At 45.5% G+C, this 18,352-nt stretch overlaps 1 protein-coding gene across 8 annotated transcripts in view; it reads left to right on the top strand.

Moving 5' to 3' along the window:
- Nucleotides 1-18,352, top strand: part of LOC116948260 (signal-induced proliferation-associated 1-like protein 2) — a 154,617-nt gene that overhangs the window by 65,982 nt on the left and 70,283 nt on the right. For 5 of the 8 annotated variants that reach the window (XM_076071401.1, XM_032964751.2, XM_032964747.2 and 2 more), the window contains 4 exons: nt 7,338-7,501; nt 8,048-9,525; nt 12,012-12,148; nt 13,260-13,448. In XM_076071401.1, coding sequence (XP_075927516.1) covers nt 7,449-7,501; nt 8,048-9,525; nt 12,012-12,148; nt 13,260-13,448 — 1,857 coding nt within the window. In that variant the 5' untranslated portion in view covers nt 7,338-7,448. Of the gene's footprint in view, nt 1-55; nt 6,048-6,069; nt 6,401-7,337; nt 7,502-7,979; nt 9,526-12,011; nt 12,149-13,259; nt 13,449-18,352 lie in introns of those variants that run through there. The other 3 variants (XM_076071403.1, XM_032964750.2, XM_076071404.1) reach the window with 3 other exon arrangements.

The raw sequence follows: 18,352 nt of genomic DNA, 5'->3' as shown, positions 1-18,352 counted from the left end.
GAGGGGGGGTGGCGTGCAGGGACGGGTGGGGGCTAGCACAGTTATGTGGTAGGAATCTCGGGCCTGCAAATCAGGAGGTTGTGAGTGCAAACCCGAGACAGGGGTGTTGATTCCGGCTATCATACCTCTGGGGTTGGTAAAATAGGTACCGCTGTGACTTGCCCCTTGCATTGGAGTATAGAATTTTTACTACCACTGGCTTCGAGAGGTGTATGCAAGAGATATGTGCTCCAGCGGGAAACTCCTTTTACTTCATGAGTTTTTATTTTATTTGAATCCACTACCTTATTTTCCTGTTTAATATTACAATATACATATGCCCTCTTGTAATACAGTAAACTAAACCCTGGTCGTATTGAAACCTCTTGGCAGGATATATAATTCATGCATAGATGTATAGACTCAGCGTTCCAATATTCTACAAAGATGCCCTTGAAAAATAGATTGGGATTTTTTTATTTTTCTGTTCTTGCAAAAAAAATGGTTATCGTAATATTGAGGCTTCCAAGTAAAATATTTTCTGCCCAGATTTCATAATTCAACTATATTAATACTAGGGTGTATGCATTGTGTATTGTAGGTAAAATACAATTTATAACATTTACTGAGAGTAACATACAATACAACAGGGCGGAGTGGTGGCGGATTGGTTAGCTCTGCTTTATGAACCAAGCGACCTGTGTTTGATTCCTGCTGCACATAAAATAATCTCCGAGTGATATCTGAATCGGTCCCAGGATATCTCCCTCCTTCACCAACCCACACTGATAACGTGGTGAAGTATGACTAAACCACTGGCCCTTGACCTGCAATAGTTTGACAAATCGCAGTTAAACAACACATACATCAGACCTTATATCATGCAGCCAAATGCATGTACAGCTGCCTATAAACACGGATAATAAGGGAGTAATTTCTTGCTCCTTCCAGTGATGCCTCATATCCGCAGAGCACGCCTGGATGACTGGGGTCATTGGCTTCACTTTCTAGGGGTCACATTTGAGGGGCCCTCCGAGCGGCATCGTCATCATCAGTCATCGTAAAATCCATCATCATTTACACCTTCATCAACTCTGCATTCATTATCATCGCCGCCATCTTCGTGAACAGGGACCATCGCCACCATCATTGTCATCACCCTGGTCGCCGACACTGTTGAGTCTCGGTGTTGTGCGACTTCTGGAGACACGGTGCCACATCCCCTTGGCCAGTACATAAACGTAGAGGCTTGCTTTGTGAGCCGGCCTGTCTGGTTTGTACTATTTACTCGCTTTAGTGGGCTCTGTAGAGTCACACTCGGCAGTGCATAAAGTATCGGCTCCATTAGCACTGCTTGGTGTAGGTTATTTGATTTGTCCGACTTTTACGATCATGCTGTAACACACTGGACTGTTCTTCCAAAGCAGCGTTGGTACGTGATATACACATGGTGATCTATTTATAGACACACCACAGATTTCTAATGACCCCTCTCTCTTCCTTTCTACTCAACAGCTGACTGAATATTGCGTAAGTGATGGCTAGATATCTTAGAGGAGAGCATCCACAGATCTAATGTGCCTATCGTTTAGGTTGGTGCGAGACGCATAGAGGCTTCACAATAAATCATTGCAGTATCTTTAAGCGTTGCCCATGGATCACCCTGTATATCCGTGATTGTGTATTTTCCAGTGGTACATGCAGTAAGTTTATGCCGCTGTGTGTATTCTGCATATACTTTGTATGCACCAAACTGTGATTGTGCCTGTGTAGCTCTGTTTACATAACCGAGTCTCCTACATTGATTTTCCCCATTGGAGCGTATGCACCCAACTAAAGGGTTTATCTGGTTATATAGTCTGTCCCATCCTTGTGTTCGTCTGCCGCTGCTAGTCTGCTTATCAGTGTCTTTGGCCTTGCTCTGCATGCATTGTCCCTGCGGTTTTGTTTGTCTACGGATCTCCCGAGCGTGCATTCACCACCCTCTCAGCCTTAATACCACCACCATTCATGCTATGTTTGCGCTGGCCTTGTGATGTATATTTTGCTCTGTTTTTCTCTGTCTCGTTCAGTCTGGATTTAGCTCTTTGCGCTCTTCACGCGGTTCGTTCCCTGTATCTCTTTACAGCTGTCTGCTGCGGATAACTTGACATGCAACAACACAAGAGATGTGTTAAGCATCATAACACAGAGGGTCTGTCGGCGCGCATTAGTGAAAACCTTGCACTTATTTGATCAAAAAAATTACGTCACTGAAACAATGATCTGCACTGAGCAAGTGTGTGGCATAGTAATGTGACAAAGACGTGAATTGAACCTAATGGTGGAATTGTTTTTTCAGTCCAATGTTAGACTTATAAGTAGTCATGGTGACTATAAATTAATGTAATTAATGTAAATTAAAGTGGGGCTTATCGTATGCTCCACGAGTTCCAGAAATTGTATTCAACATTTTTTCCCCTATAGATTCAAACATCTATCGACCTTGGTGGTGGGGGAGGGGTGGCTCTCAACATGTATTCAACCACAAACAACCCCTCTCGCCATGCCAGTCTGTTCACATTGCTTTTACATGAGTGGAAGACCACATCGGTTCATCGATTCAGATCGATTCTTGTCCTTGCGACACATCCTTCGAATCCTGCCTGTGAGACTTGGTAATTTTCACCATTTGGGCAAATAACAATGTTTGCAAATGATATATTAATGGAATTGTATGGTCTCTAAGCAGGTTAACGAAGGCATTTTAATCATATTTAATCTTATAAAATTATGTTGACTTTGATGAATAATCCTTTACAATGTAGTATTTAAAAAAACCCAATCAATTATTTGGTTGAGACTTTTTTTGATAATTTCAGTGTCAATACTCATTGTGTTATTCTTAATTACAATCCTGGAATTAAAATGACTCATTGGAAAGTTTCAATCCAGAATCCAAAAGGCACGAGAAATGCAAAACTTCAGCCAAATTGAACTATAAGCAAAATTCAAACTGTTTATATCACGATATACATAGCCAACTGCACTAATCAGAGGTGCAGGGGGAAGGACAACAAACTAAACACAAAAATAAGTTCTAAAGAATTGAGTTTTCAATCAAGATTTTAAAACGTGCATAGCTCCAGTGGCTTCCGAATGTCGGAAGGAAGACTATCGCGGCTTGCAGTATCGTCTCACACATCACAATACAGCACAGACTCCCCTCCAAACGCTCTGGAATGTGACCCCTGCCTTGCCAGCTGAAGCTGGGCTACCATAAGAGGACTCTCTTGGCTTGACAGTTGTCTGTCAGCAGCTGTCACTCTCAGCAGGGCTACTCTGAGTCGAGAGCCCACTTTGGTCGAGTTCTACAGCCAAGAAGCAACTTCCTGTAACCGTAATACTATACAGTAATATACATAATACACATTGTGCCTCTCCAATAATAATGGCAACAATATATCGTGTAGACTCGGCATGTGACGATGCATCCATTCATCGGTTCATAGGCAAATAATAGGCTCGTGTTGCTTTTATAAGAATAGAGTAAACCAAGCTGTACGAATGAGACTTGTAAAATGAGAAATGTCACGAGTGATTCAGTTCCTGAAGAAGCTCCTGAGGCCTTCGTTGCATCTTGCAGTGTGCCCTGCCCAAGCCCCACTTTTACGTTTATTAACAGTAAAAATTACGTCTTTAACCTATGTGTTCTCTTTCCGTCTCTCAATGCGAATTCTAGTATGCATTTCTTCATGCTGCTTCACGCACTTTTTCAGTTTTGTTTCATTTTTGTCGTCTTTGTGCCGACGGCAGAGTTGCTAGATCGTTGGTTGAGGAAATAAAATGTCAAAACGTAATACGGCCAAGTGCTCTTAATGCCACCACACCTCGGCGTCACTTCCCTTCCTTGTGCCAGGTGTCAGCTCTTGGGCGGTTGATAACAGACCTCCAGGGTATGTTCTTATATGCCCATATATTATGCTCCTGTCCAGGCCATAAGTCTCATAAGACAACATAGTTCTTAGTTATAAATTGTCTGTATGTATGTTGAACTTCTTTCGCATCATACGTATACAACCGTCCTAATTGGAGGTCTGCATGCAACCGCATCTCAAAACGCCCAAAAAGTAGGAGGGGCATGGTCATTGAGTGGCACTTGGAAGGTTGGAGCGTTTTTTGTCGTTCTTATTTTTTGTAAAAAAATTGAGGTGGTAAGGAGGCTGCAGGGCAAAGGGGGAATTGAGACGGAGGTAAAGTAGAGGTCCTAAAAGTAATGAGTGAGTCGGCCATTGGCAGAGGAGAAGATGGGCTTCTTGAACCTGGGCTTGGGCAGAGGAAGGAGACGTCGTGGGAGTTTACCCATCCAGCAGCGTCAGACACCGTGCAACCTGTACTCACGCTGCGGCATATGAGGGCTTGCACCGCAGCGCTCAACCAGGCGGGAGGATCAACACGGGAGCGACGCGCATCCGTCTGTAACTCGCCGCTTGCACGCGATGAGCCTTCGGGAGGGACGCGAGCTTGGGACTTGTAAGACGGGTGTAGTTTACTCCACAAGGAATTGTAAAGTTTAAAAGGCTGGCCAGCAAATGAGTTCCTAGAATACCGATGCCAAAAATACTGTACTGGTTAAACGAGTCTAACAAAGCATTCTGAGGTTTAAGATGGGCTTATAGTGTGTCTCCAGTGAAATGTTTCATTTTTTTTCTAAAAAAATTACATTTGTGTACTGTATCAATTCAAAGTCAGAGTTTTTAGGTGTGTTTCGAGGTTTTAGCACGTGTTGTTGCGAATTTAGTTCATGAAGAAGCTCCCAGCACATGGTAGCGAAACATCAGACATCGCGCCAAACAATGCTCGGTACAACCCGAAAATACATCGGAGAGCTGTGTATAGCACAACCGCTAAAACTTATACAGCAGCAAAATCAAAGTAAAGTATATCTTGCTCGGTCACCTGCGGGATGCTGCTCATCTGTATTGACTTACCCCGAGCCAGTAGCGGACATTCTCCATTCCGATGGTGGGGGTCAGTCTGTCTCTATATTACACAATCACTGTGAACACGTATCAAAGTGGTGCTTATTTGTACTTGAACTCCCAAACTTCAGTGCCGTTACCACCACGTCGGTCCTGTTGGTTCTTTTAGAAATGTCTAACAGCAAGTTCATTGGAAATGTGCGCTTTGCTTTATTTTAGCTGTAGTTATTTCGATTTGGCAGTGAGTAGTACGGCGTGTATCAATGCATCTATTCACGACAAGATAATTGTTGTTATTGTGTCGTCTATTCATGGGTTAAAATGAATTATTATGGCCCAGGAAGTACGCTTAGAATCACGCGTGCAACTATCGATTATTTGCAATTCATGCAAATTATTTTTGTTCACTTCACGCTGACGGAACGGAAGCGGAACAAACAAGAATGAACCTCTGAGACAGACAATATGAACAAGGCTGTGCTAATGAGACAAGAGAATCCATTATTTGAATAAAAATGACTCCATATCATGACACTTAATCAAAACGTGGCGAGGATGAATCATTTCACTCTTCTCTGTAATGATTCCAACACCGACAGATGTACGCAAAGCCAAGTTTCAGATTGGGCATGCTGCAATTTATTTTTTCTGAGTCAAAATTGAACCAAGATAACGAGATTGCTTTTAATTGGATTTCAGAAATCTGTGAACAGTTTCTCGTTACCGGCAGCGGTTTATGTGAACGTGTAAATGCCGATAAAAAACCTCGGGTTCATTCTGAGTGCCGCTGTTTTGAGCGTCTTCTAACGGAATATGTATTTTTTTTAAACTAACGAATTAATTAATTTGCATTAATACTTTCATTTGTTTTACACACCCAGATGTATTTGTGGGACATGGAACTTTGGCACTGTGGTTAGCACGCCGCGTCATATGAACTTGATTAACCTCAGTAAAATTTTTGGCAATGACTAACGTCAGTTGAAAGTGATATCTGAGCCATTCTTGGGCCCAAACTGCACTGACCAGCGTAGTGAAGTATGGACAAACAACCCCCATGACCATCCAGCGTGAGGAAGTCTTCATCCAGCAGTGAATCGACAAAAGGTTGTAAATTATGCAATTATTTGGTTTGCATTATTTTACATTACAAATCACATGCGTCTCATGGCACATATTAACGTTTTTAACTGAAACTCTGAAAAGTCAACAGAAAAACACCAAAGTGAGTGAGTGAGGCAGTTATTGAGCTAAAACGCACCCCGACACAAACCTTCTGACCTCGCTGTGATTCGCTCACCGTTAGTACGGTTTCCACGGCAACACTCAATTACAGCCTCTCCCCCAAGGCAGTCTAGGGGAATAGCGAAGGGAGGGCCATGTTGCTGCCTCCCCCCGTGGTCATTCCTCCCTCGTCCCCAGCAGGCCCCGTGTAACAGCGCAGGCGCCCGCTCCTGCAGGTGGGCACGATCGTAACTTCAAATCGGTCCATCGCGTCATCGATTAAGACTTCCCTCTGGCGCCCTCGCTCCGTCCTGCGAGCGATGAGGCGGATCAAGATTGCTGAATCTCTCCGCCCCCGCTTGCCAGCTGCGCGCCCATGAAGCCAGCATCAGCTGTTGTTGTCGGGGGCTAATTGCCACTCTTTGCCGAGTGGTGCCACCTAAATTTTTAATCGCGATTGTCGCCAATGCCATCATCCGCGCGGAAATTATTGCCCGACAGCAATTTTGTTGGCCCGGAGAGACCCATCCCATCGAGCCTGAGCGGGACGTCCAGACCACCTGAGTGACACCACACGGTCTTTAAGAGTGATTATTCAATACAGGACGATGTTATTGTCAACGTGAATGTTCACTTGTAATCGCGCGGCACGCTTTATTGGATGACATTTCCCCTGTTGTAGCCTGCTCATATGCGGAAGAGGTTGGATTTGTAAAATCTTTGTGTAAGGGGTGAGTGCTACGATGGCTTCGGCCTCTTGACCTGTTTACCTATGTGTCTTATGTCAACAATAAGAGTGCGTTTTGTGAGGATATTTTTTTAACAGAATTGATAAACAGAGCAGGAGAGTGGGAATGTATCTTTGAGGTTGTTTGAGTGCATTGCTGCCTCTCATGATGCAGTTTCAGCAGTTCCCAGCATTGTTGGTATTTATACAAGCCTTTTGTGGATCTAATAATATAATGGCAGTTCTTAATGTTGATTTTTTTAAAAACACTAATTAATTTCACGCATCCACAGTCACTAGTCGCATGCGTACGAGCAGCACATGTGCACGCATGCCTTGCGTTCACATGCCACGATGATGTACGTCGTGTGTGATCTGCCTTGGTGTACATTCATTGAACGCATTAAGGTTGTTAACAGTCCTCTGTTTATTTTCTTTTCACATAGGAAATTTAAGCACGTGGATCATGACTGCTCAAGCAAGTTTCACCCGAACAACGTGGAACAACGTTTTTTTAAACGCATTGAAAAGGCTACCACAGTAAAATTTACGACCCCATGAATTTGCCATCCCTTCGAAGGCAGTTGGGACAGTCACACGGCGTGGAGAGGTGAGCTTGTGCCCCTGAGTAGGTGGCAAACTTTAACTTCCTGTGCTGTGCTGGTTACAATGAAGAGCCGCCGGAATCCGTCGCAGCATCTGTGAGCAATCGTACTTGAATGCATTATTGAACACGCAGGAAGAGAGCTACTTACATTAAAATATAGACAGCAAGCTATATGGCTTGATAAAAACCAAAAACTTTGCGGAAGAACATAAGAGATTCGCCGTTCCTGTCATGGGTGGAGGTGGCAGACATCTGAATAAGTGGAAAAGGGAAAATATATTATCATTGATTTCGCATCATGCAACAAAAATGTGTGTTATATGCCGTGCCATTGATGAGCATGTGAATGGGAGTAACGGAGGCTGCTCGGAGACAGGAACAGAGGCGCGCAGCTCGCACTGAGCGCTGGGCACGGCACATGTGGCTTTGACGAGTGACACAGACAGATTCCTACTTGTATATTTATCTTCCGGCTTTCCAGGCTGTGGAGGACTGAAGCGAAATATTGGAGGTTGAGTTGAACATGGACGACGTGAATCCGATTCTCAGGGGCGGTAGCTACCTCATCAAGTCGAAAAAGGCAGCCGCTGGCGCCTTGGCAGGCACACCCGGCCGCAGCGACAGCTTTTACCTGCGCAACAACGGCGTCCCCAAGATGGGCACGCGCGCCTGGGTCTCCCCGTACGGCGCCGCGTGGGACGGGCGGGGCGGCGGTGTCACCAGCAACGAGCGCGGTAGCGCCGAGAACGTGTTTGGCGACAAGGTGGACCCCAGCACTGCTCCCACGCTGCCCACGCCGTCGTCCGCCAAGGGGGAGCGGGGGCTCACTGTTCCTGTGCGCCGCTTCCGAGACTCATCGGAGGGGCGCAGGCGGCCAATACCGTTTCAGTCGGACGGATTTGCGCATCAGCAGCATCAGCAGCAGCCCCTGCGGCATCGCAGCAGCAGCGACGTGGCGCTGAGCGAGATGGACGGCGACGGCAACATCACCATCCACCCGGGCGCAGTGAACCCCAACACGGGCGTTTCCCTGCGGCGTGAGTATGGCAGCACGTCGTCCATTGACAGCCGCTCGGCCTCCAACGCCACCGCCGCCAGTGCCGGCAAGCAGTGGTTCCTGGGCGGCAGCAGTGGCAGCATCGGCAAGGCCAAGTTTGCGGACCTCCTGAGGGTCGGCGATGCCTTGGCCGCATCCACCCTGTCGGTGAGCCAGCAGGAACTCGACGACGGCAGCTCGGAGGAGGCACGTGAGGGCCGAGGAGGAGGCAGTGGTGGTAGCAAGTCGCGGCGGAAGGACAAGTGGGAGCGGTCGCTGAAGCGCCGCTCTAAGTCGGATGTGGGCGAGGCTTCCATCTTCCACAAGCTGCGCACGGGAAAGTCGGACTCTGACGGGACGGTGGGGGAAAATGGCGAAAAGGCAGACGAGGCCGGTGCCACCACCACAGGGGTGGCGGCGGCGGCAGCCTCAGAGCGCCGCTCGTGGCGCTGCCCCAAGTGCTTTGGGCACTACGACGTGCAGAGCGTGACTTTCGACCTGCGCTCATCGGGCCAAGGCCAGCAGGGCTCGGCACAGCAGATCAAGAACATGAGCACGGGCGCGTCGGCCGCCTCGCTGTCGGCCAAGACCGTGGCCATGATGGTGGCGGCGTCGGCGGCGAGCGGCTTCAGCTCGCCCGGCGGTAGCACGGAGGAACTGGACGCCGCCCGCGACGAGCCCGGGGCGCAGGCGGCCGACGCGGGCGACGGCAAGGGCAACGAGCTGGTGCAGAGCTGCCCATTCTTCCGCAACGACTTGGGCGGGGAGGTGGAGAGGCAGATCAGCCTGTCACGGGCGAGCGTGGGGCTGGGCGCGATGGGCCGCGCGGCCGAGGCACTACTGCACCTCGGCCCCACCAACGCCAGCGTGTCCGTGCTAGAGGGCTGGAGCGCGGACGAGGGCCTGCGCAGGGGCGACAGGGTCAAGCGCTATGTCATCGAGCATGTGGACCAGGGTGCGCGCTACTACCGGGACTACTTCTTCGGCAAAGGTAAAGCATCTTGGATTGGGAGCTGGCGAGTGAGTCATGCTGTGCGTGTGTCTGTCTGATGGCTGAATGAATTTATGTTATCTGGTTATTTTGGCTGTTGTCATCAGGATGTTTTAAATGGTGGTCCTTAGACGATTGGCTAACTGTTCTCTGATGGGGTCTCTAGACAGTAGACTGACTGAACCATTTTTGATTAAGTCTTTAGGCAAGATAATCGTCCCTCCATCAATATCAATTTAACAAAATATACGGTTCTCAATGAGTATGCTCATCAGCGTACAAATGCTGAGTAGATAGGACTAATAATTCCACCGTCTTCAAGCTAATAGACTAAATTTATAAAAATCCCTAATTAGGAAGTTTGATTGTTTGAATTTTAGACACAGCACTGACAAACCATCTCTTAAGTTTAACAAAAATTATCATTGAAGGTTAATATTGATACAAGTCTGTAAATAAAATTTGAGTTGAGAATTGTTGTTCTCCGCATTAGCAGGACATATTCCCACAATTACTTTATTGTGGTAATTGCTTTGGTTGGTGGGTCGATATATTGTCGAATGCATAATTATTCAAATCTGGCAAAAAAAAAAAAACCTTGCATTTTTAATCTGCGCAGTCTTTGATTGCTGTACAACATAAGCTTTGAGATGGCTCCTCGTTCATTGAAGTTGATGGAGCGGTTTAGGAGGAGTTCTCTGCGCAAATATGTACAGTGAGGGAAAAAAGTATTTGATCCCCTGCTGATTTTGTACGTTTGCCCACTGACATAGAAATGATCAGTCTATAATTTTAATGGTAGGTTTATTTGAACAGTGAGAGACAGAATAACAAAAACATCCAGAAAAACGCATATCAAAAATGTTATAAATTGATTTGCATTTTAATGAGGGAAATAAGTATTTGACCCCTCTGCAAAACATGACTTAGTACTTGGTGGCAAAAGCCTTGTTGGCAATCACAGAGGTCAGATGTTTCTTGTAGTTGGCCACCAGGTTTGCACACATCTCAGGAGGGATTTTGTCCCACTCCTCTTTGCAGATCTTCTCCAAGTCATTAAGGTTTCGAGGCTGACGTTTGGCAACTCGAACCTTCAGCTCCCTCCACAGATTTTCTATGGTATTAAGGTCTGGAGACTGGCTAGGCCACTCCAGGACCTTAATGTGCTTCTTCTTGAGCCACTCCTTTGTTGCCTTGGCCGTGTGTTTTGGGTCATTGTCATGCTGGAATACCCATCCACGACCCATTTTCAATGCCCTGGCTGAGGGAAGGAGGTTCTCACCCAAGATTTGACGGTACATGGCCCCGTCCATCGTCCCTTTGATGCGGTGAAGTTGTCCTGCCCCTTAGCAGAAAAACACCCCCAAAGCATAATGTTTCCACCTCCATGTTTGACGGTGGGGATGGTGTTCTTGGGGTCATAGGCAGCATTCCTCCTCCTCCAAACACGGCGAGTTGAGTTGATGCCAAAGAGCTCCATTTTGGTCTCATCTGACCACAACACTTTCACCCAGTTGTCCTCTGAATCATTCAGATGTTCATTGGCAAACTTCAGACGGGCTGTGCTTTCTTGAGCAGGGGGACCTTGCGGGCGCTGCAGGATTTCAGTCCTTCACAGTGTAGTGTGTTACCAATTGTTTTCTTGGTGACTATGGTCCCAGCTGCCTTGAGATCATTGACAAGATCCTCCCGTGTAGTTATGGGCTAATTCCTCACCGTTCTCATGATCATTGCAACTCCACGAGGTGAGATCTTGCATGGAGCCCCAGGCCGAGGGAGATTGACAGTTATTTTGTGTTTCCTCCATTTGCGAATAATCGCACCAATTGTTGTCACCTTCTCACCAAGCTGCTTGGCAATGGTCTTGTAGCCTATTCCAGTGTAGGTCTACAATCTTGTCCCTGACATCCTTGGAGAGCTCTTTGGTCTTGGCCATGGTGGAGAGTTTGGAATCTGATTGATTGATTGCTTCTGTGGACAGGTGTCTTTTATACAGGTAACAAGCTGAGATTAGGAGCACTCCCTTTAAGAGTGTGTTCCTAATCTCAGCTCGTTACCTGTATAAAAGACACCTCGGAGCCAGAAATCTTTCTGATTGAGAGGGGGTCAAATACTTATTTCCCTCATTAAAATGCAAATCAATTTATAACATTTTTGACATGTGTTTTTCTGGATTTTGTTGTTGTTATTCTGTCTCTCACTGTTCACATAAACCTACCATTAAAATTATAGACTGATCATTTCTTTGTCAGTGGGCAAACGTACAAAATCAGCAGGGGATCAAATACTTTTTTCCCTCACTGTATGTACAAATTATCTGCTTGTGTGGATATGTGGGGAAGTAGTGGCGCAGTACTCAGCGAAATGTGTTATGAACCCAGCGACCTAAATATTACTCCAAGCCTAAGACACGGAATTTGTTTGAGGTGTCCAGTGTCTGGGCCACCGGTTCATACGAATTAATTACTTCTCTATGCAATCGACAGAGCATCAAAACTACTTTGGCATGGATGAGAACTTTGGGCCAGTGGCTGTGAGCATTTGTCGGGAGAAGATGGAAGATGCGAAGGACAGCACACAAGGCCCCCAGTACAACTACCGCATCATCGTCCGGACCAGCGCGGTGAGAGGATGCATGTCCGTTTTTTGTAGAAGGTTTTTAACGAGATCAGGAGCTCATCGTGGCCAAAGCCGTTGATGCCACCACAGATCTCTAAAGCATTCTATCCCTCTGCCAGAATTCCGCAGCTGCTTGCACATTAGAGATTCGACCTCAAAGATCTTCCCAGACAGTATCCCACCATCTAGTCTTTAGTCTCCTCCTTTGTTGTCGCACACGCAGAGGCCATTTCGATGGCTGTGTCGGTATCCGGCCCATTATAGATATCCCCGATCATATCTACAACGCTTTCCTGCCGTGTTCTCTTTCAGACTTCTTTATTGCTTACCCTGTCTTGCCACGAACTATGACAATTAATGCGAAATACTTTACGTGGAAAATGTGGATTCTAAAATATTTGTTCATACTATTATAAGAATTGACATTGCTGTGATCAAAGAGAAAAGGTTTTGTTTCAGTTCCGTCTGTTTTCATTGCAAAGCCTTTACTAGGCCACAATCACATTTCAACCAAAGGTTAAAACAATTTACATTTCAATGTTTACTTTACTTTGATTGCAAATAAAATAGAATGCGTATTTACGAGGGATTTGGATATGATGTGTTAAAAGAACATCATCTAGAATCAATCCCATCGACAATTCCACTAGCATTAGATTGCAATGATTGATTAGAATAAAATTTCATTTTAATACCGTAATATAAATAATACAATGTATTAATAGTATAACACGTAATCACGCAATGTGTTGTGTAGTCGGAAACTGGAGCACCTGTCCCCGCATCTATGGTCTGCACTTTCACCAACCCGCACTGACCGGCATAGTGAAGTACGGTCAGACAACCCCTATGAGCCGCACGGCATAGGGAGGCCCTCATCCAGCAGTGGACTAACAAGGGCTGTACACGTATGTGTTGAAGTGCATGTAGCCTGGTTCAAGCACCGAGATGACATCATGTACCAGCCAATCACAACGAATTGTAGTGAAGCACACTGACCAGCCAATCACAACTATTGCTGTTATCGTTGCTGTTGCATGCGTCGTCTGTAATCTGCGCAAAATTCATTGACTGGTCTTCTTTGTTCTTCACGCGCGCACGCATGCATGCGGCAGCTGACCACGCTGCGCGGCTCCCTGCTGGAGGACACGGTGCCGTCATGCTCGAAGACCGGCACGGTGCGGGGGCTGCCGCTGCGCGACGTGCTCGAGTACGCCGTGCCCGAGCTGCACATTTCCTGCCTCCGGCTGGGACAGAACACGCCGCGCGTCACGGACCAGTTGCTGTGCCTCGACGAGCAGGGGGTGGGTGTCGGGGAGGGGCGGCTCGCAGTGGGACTGGTGGTGGATCTCAAGGGGTGGGCGGCAATGGGGGGGATGCCCCCTTCCCCCCCCCCTTGAGATCCTGAAAATATTTACTTTATTGAAATTATTTTTTTGCCAAACAATATTATTTTTAGGCGGTTTAAGAGCATACCAATGCTTTGTTTTGTTTAATCTTACCTGTAAATTTGTTTTGTCTGTGTGTGTGTGGACACACCTTGTGACGCTTTAAACAACTGACAAACTACTGGGTTTACGTTTCAACAAACTACACACATACGGCACAATATGCCCCCAGACGAAACATTGCTATTTGTTTTTCCCATCCGTCAAATCTAAAGTAGTTTAATTAACAATTTATTATGGTTATATTGCTACGCTGAGGGCGCAAAACCACGTATCTGTGCATGCTCAGAAAACGCTGACCCGTCGTTGCCATTAGCAACGCACACACGATCGGTGAGGAGGTATAGAGGAGGTATAGAGCAAGAAAATTGATAGTTTGAGAAAACAAATTTAGTAAAATTAAGAAGTGTAATGCAATGCAACACAAAGGGTCGGTTAACACACAGTTAACGCATAGCCTGGTTGATTAACATTCTTCCAAAGATTGCTACATTTGAAGTAAAGTGTGATAAAACACAGACACGGAAACAGCATAAACTTTCTATTTTCTTGCTCTAAACCATTGTCTCTCCTCCAGCCACTGTGGTCTGAAATTCCACACTGCTCCCTCTTTTTTCCCTCGTTTGTCAGCTGGTCCCGCCTCCCCAGTCCTATCTCTGCCCCGGCCCCTCCCCCCTCTCTCTATTTAAGGCCTCGGCACAGATTCGTTGTCCTGTGTGTCTTTGTGTGCGTCAATCTCTGCATATGTGTCTGCCTATGCTGTTCCCATGTCTGTTTTATCATTCATTCTTACCTGATGATGATTGCTTATTTTGCAATCGAAACATCGTATTCTATTATTATTTTATTTTATTTTCTACATGACTTTACCGAAAGAACCAAGGAGTAATTCCTCCAGTCACGAAAGCTTCGAATCTAGTTTAAACTACTACATGTTCTAGATTTGAAGCTTTCGTGACTGCAAGGATCCATACTCTTTGGTTCTTTTCGGTAAAGTCACGTAGGTAAAAAATTAAAACAACAAAAATCACGACGTTTCGGCCAGAACACAAGCGGCCTTCATCAGGTGAAGGGACCAACCTGTCCAGCGGACAGCGTTGGAGTGAACATGTTCTTTGTTTTTTCGGTAAAGTCACGTAGATAGAAAAATAATAAAATTAACGTGATATCGGTCTGAGACCTTGCAACCATTCACTGGTCAGACCACCTCTTCTGTACTTTTAACTCAGCTCACCTAGTATCGTCCATTAAGGACATCTCACTGTCCCCAGGTGATTTGCTCGTTAGTTTTGATGAAGTTTCTTTGTTCACCAAAGTTCCTGTGCCCAATACAATAGCAATTATTGAAGAGTTGGTCCAACAAGGATTGAATGCTGATGTTCCGGCCCTGGTGAGACAATGCCTCGCCAATACATACTTGACCTGGAATGGAACATTCTACAAACAAACTGAAGGCACCACAATGGGTTCTCCCTTATCTCCGGTTGTAGCCAATATTTCCATGGAAAAATTTGAGATGAACGACATCCAGGCATCCACTCTACGCCCGTCCTTGTGGAAGAGGTACGTGGATGACATGTTTGTCATCTGGCCACATGGCCGACCGACTCTGAACCAATTCCTCAACCACATAAATTCCATACACCCAGCCATCAAATTCACCATGGAGGTAGAAAAGGATGGCATGCTAAAACCTGATTCTCACCGCCATCCATCCCAGAAGAATTTCCTCATCAAAAACTACACCATAAAGCTCAATGTATCTCCGACCATGAACACCTAACCAGTGAACTCAAACACGTACACCAAGCTCTCAAGGCGAATGGATATTCTGGATACACAATCCGCAAAGCCATACCGTGAGGAAGGAGCCATCTGAGGATCCAATCAAAACCATCACCCTGCCAAACATAGCAGGGGTAACCAAATTTTTTTCCAAAATCATGAACAAACACAAGATCCAGGTCTGATTTAACACAGTACATAAAATTCGTGATCTGATCCCATCTGTTAAGAACAAGATTCCTGACATGCAATATTCCGGCATCTACAAACTAAGCTGTATCTGTGGCAGCAGTTACATTGGGGAAACTAAGCGACATGTCTCGTACCGTGTTCGTGAGCATAAGGCAGATTTGAAACATCGTAGGACCAATACTTCTGCCATGGCTGATCATTATTTTAATGCGGCTGGCTCACACGAAATTGATTTCTCTAAGACGATGGTACTTTGCAAGCCCACTGGCTATCAACAGAGATTCGTTCATGAAGCCATCCATATATACAGACACAATTTCAACCGAGAGGATGGTTATAAACCCAGCAATCATTGGAAAGATGTCATCAACCACTTTGGGTCATGACTTGCTCTGTGTCATTTCTTGTTATCTCACCCCAGGTCACACATGCCCCGCTCACTTCGTTCTGACACCGAGACGTTTTGTGGCACTGCATGCTCGGTGCTTCACATTGGTGCTCTCTGACCCCAGGGCACATGTGCCCCACCCACTTCGTTGCACCGCAGGAGCACTTGCTCTTGGGTGGTCTAGCAGCGGAAGTCGAATTAGTGATGATTTTGTTGGTTTTAATAGCCAAACTATTGATAGGGTCTCTGTTAATTTTGGTATAGCAGTCATCATTGAGAAGGTCTTGGGTTTTCTTGTTGTATGTGGTTTTATCCAAGATGACAGTGGCATTGCCCTTGTCGGCTGAGAGGATGACAATATCATCTCTTTTTTAATTGAGCGAGTTCAAAACGTTCATCCTTGCTAATGTTGCTAATGGGTTACTTATTATTCTTGAGGATAGCAGCGATGTCAGATCTTGCAATGTCTCCCGGGATGTGTCCCAGACCTTTGAGGGCTACGTCGACCTGGGAAATTATGTCATCCACTGTGACGTGTTTGGGGGTGACTGCGAAATTCAACCCCTTGGCTAGTACCGATTTTTAGGCTGTCAGAAATTGGGCTGTTACTGTGATTGATAACAATCTTGTTAACATCTAACTTTTCCAAGTGTGGTTCGGGTTTCTTTCTTGACAGGAGGTTTAATTTGGCAATCTGGTTGGTTGTGTTTTTGGTTGACATTGAAGCAGCTGAAGAAACAGTCATGTTATCCACATGGTCCCAATGAGATGTGGACATTTTGTCTGTTAATAATAAATGTGATTGTAAGAGAGTCTTGTCTAAATTATCAAGTTCAAATCGGAGCAGCCTTTTTCTTTCTGAGATTAAGGCTAGGCTGGCCTTAAACAAGATCCGTTTAGCGTTACGGGAAGCAACAGCAGCAGATGTGAGTGTAAAGGCGATCTGTATTACCTTGTTGTCGCGGCATCTCTTTGAAAGGTGAAAGACTCGATCAGGTGTGCCTTCTTGTCTCGCAGTCTGTTAAAAGATCTAACAGTTGTGTGGAAGCCCTCCCCATAGTGTTGCGACCGAAACGTCGTGTTTTCTTTTATTATTTGTTCTACGTGACTTTACCGAAAGAACCAGAGAGTATGGATTCTTGCAGTCACGAAAGCTTTAAATCAAGACTACTTCTATAGAGTCAGTCGATACTACTGTAGAGTTAGTAGTTACTACTATAGTCAGTGGATACTATTATAGAGCTAATGGATATGGCTATAAATTCAGTAGATACTACTATAGTCATTAGATACTTCTGTAGAGTCAGTATTTACTACTATAGAGTTGGTTGATACTACTATAGAGTCAGTAGGTACTACAGTCAGTAGATACCACTATGGTCAGTAAATACTGCTACAGTCAGTGAATATTACTATACAGTCAGCAGATACTACTACGGTCAGTAAATACTACTATAGTCAGTATATAATACTACAGTGAGTAGATACCACTATAGTCAGTATATACTGCTGCAGAGTCAGTAGATAGGACTATAGAGTCAGTAGATACTACTATAGAGTCAGTCGATACTACTATAGAGTCGGTCGATACTATCGTAGAGTTGGTAGATACTACTATAGGGTCAGTAGATAATACTACAGTCAGTAGATTCCGTTACAGTCAGTAGTAACGACTATAGAGTCAACAGGTACTGCTATAGAGTCAGCAGATACGACTAGAGTCAGTAGATACTGCTTTAGAGTTAGTAGTTACTACTATAGTCAGTGGATACTACTGGAGGGTCAGTAGATACTGCTACGGTCAGTAGTTACTTCTGCAGTCAGTAGAAACTACGATACTGTCAGTAGTTACTACTAGGCTTAGTAGATACAACTACAGAGTCAGATACTACTATAGAGTCAGTAGATACTACTATTCTATATAGTCAGTAGCTCTACTACTGTAGAGCCAGTTACTACTGTAGAGTCAGATACTATTATAGAGTCACTAGGGTGTGTAGGTACATATGCCTACGCGGGGGTAAACATATTTTTGAAGGGGGGGGGGGGGGTCGACAATTTTCGGAAACCTTTTAGATCAACTATTAACCCCCTACTTTCTATAACTTGTTGGACTTCTGCAAGCCTCTTATAATTTTGTTGACAGACAAATGGACAGACAAACGGCACACCGGGCTTTCACAATAGCTTAGTATTTGTGTACGTGTAGTGGTGTATTCACACGGACACTTTTAGCTTTTCTCCTGTGTCACTTTATTATTTCGTATGGATGCTCCTCACACTAACACAACGCACCCTTGCTCTGAACTCCCTCTCTCTATACTCCGCTAGCCTGCCACGTAATACTCCGCTAGCCTGTCACTCTTCTCTCACACCTCTACCTCATCCTTGCCCC

Source organism: Petromyzon marinus, chromosome 33 (assembly GCF_048934315.1).
Source record: "Petromyzon marinus isolate PM22_M1 ecotype Great Lakes invasive population chromosome 33, UKy_Petmar_22M1.pri1.0, whole genome shotgun sequence".
Lineage (NCBI taxonomy): Eukaryota > Metazoa > Chordata > Hyperoartia > Petromyzontiformes > Petromyzontidae > Petromyzon > Petromyzon marinus.
This window is presented reverse-complemented; position numbering and strand designations above follow the sequence as displayed.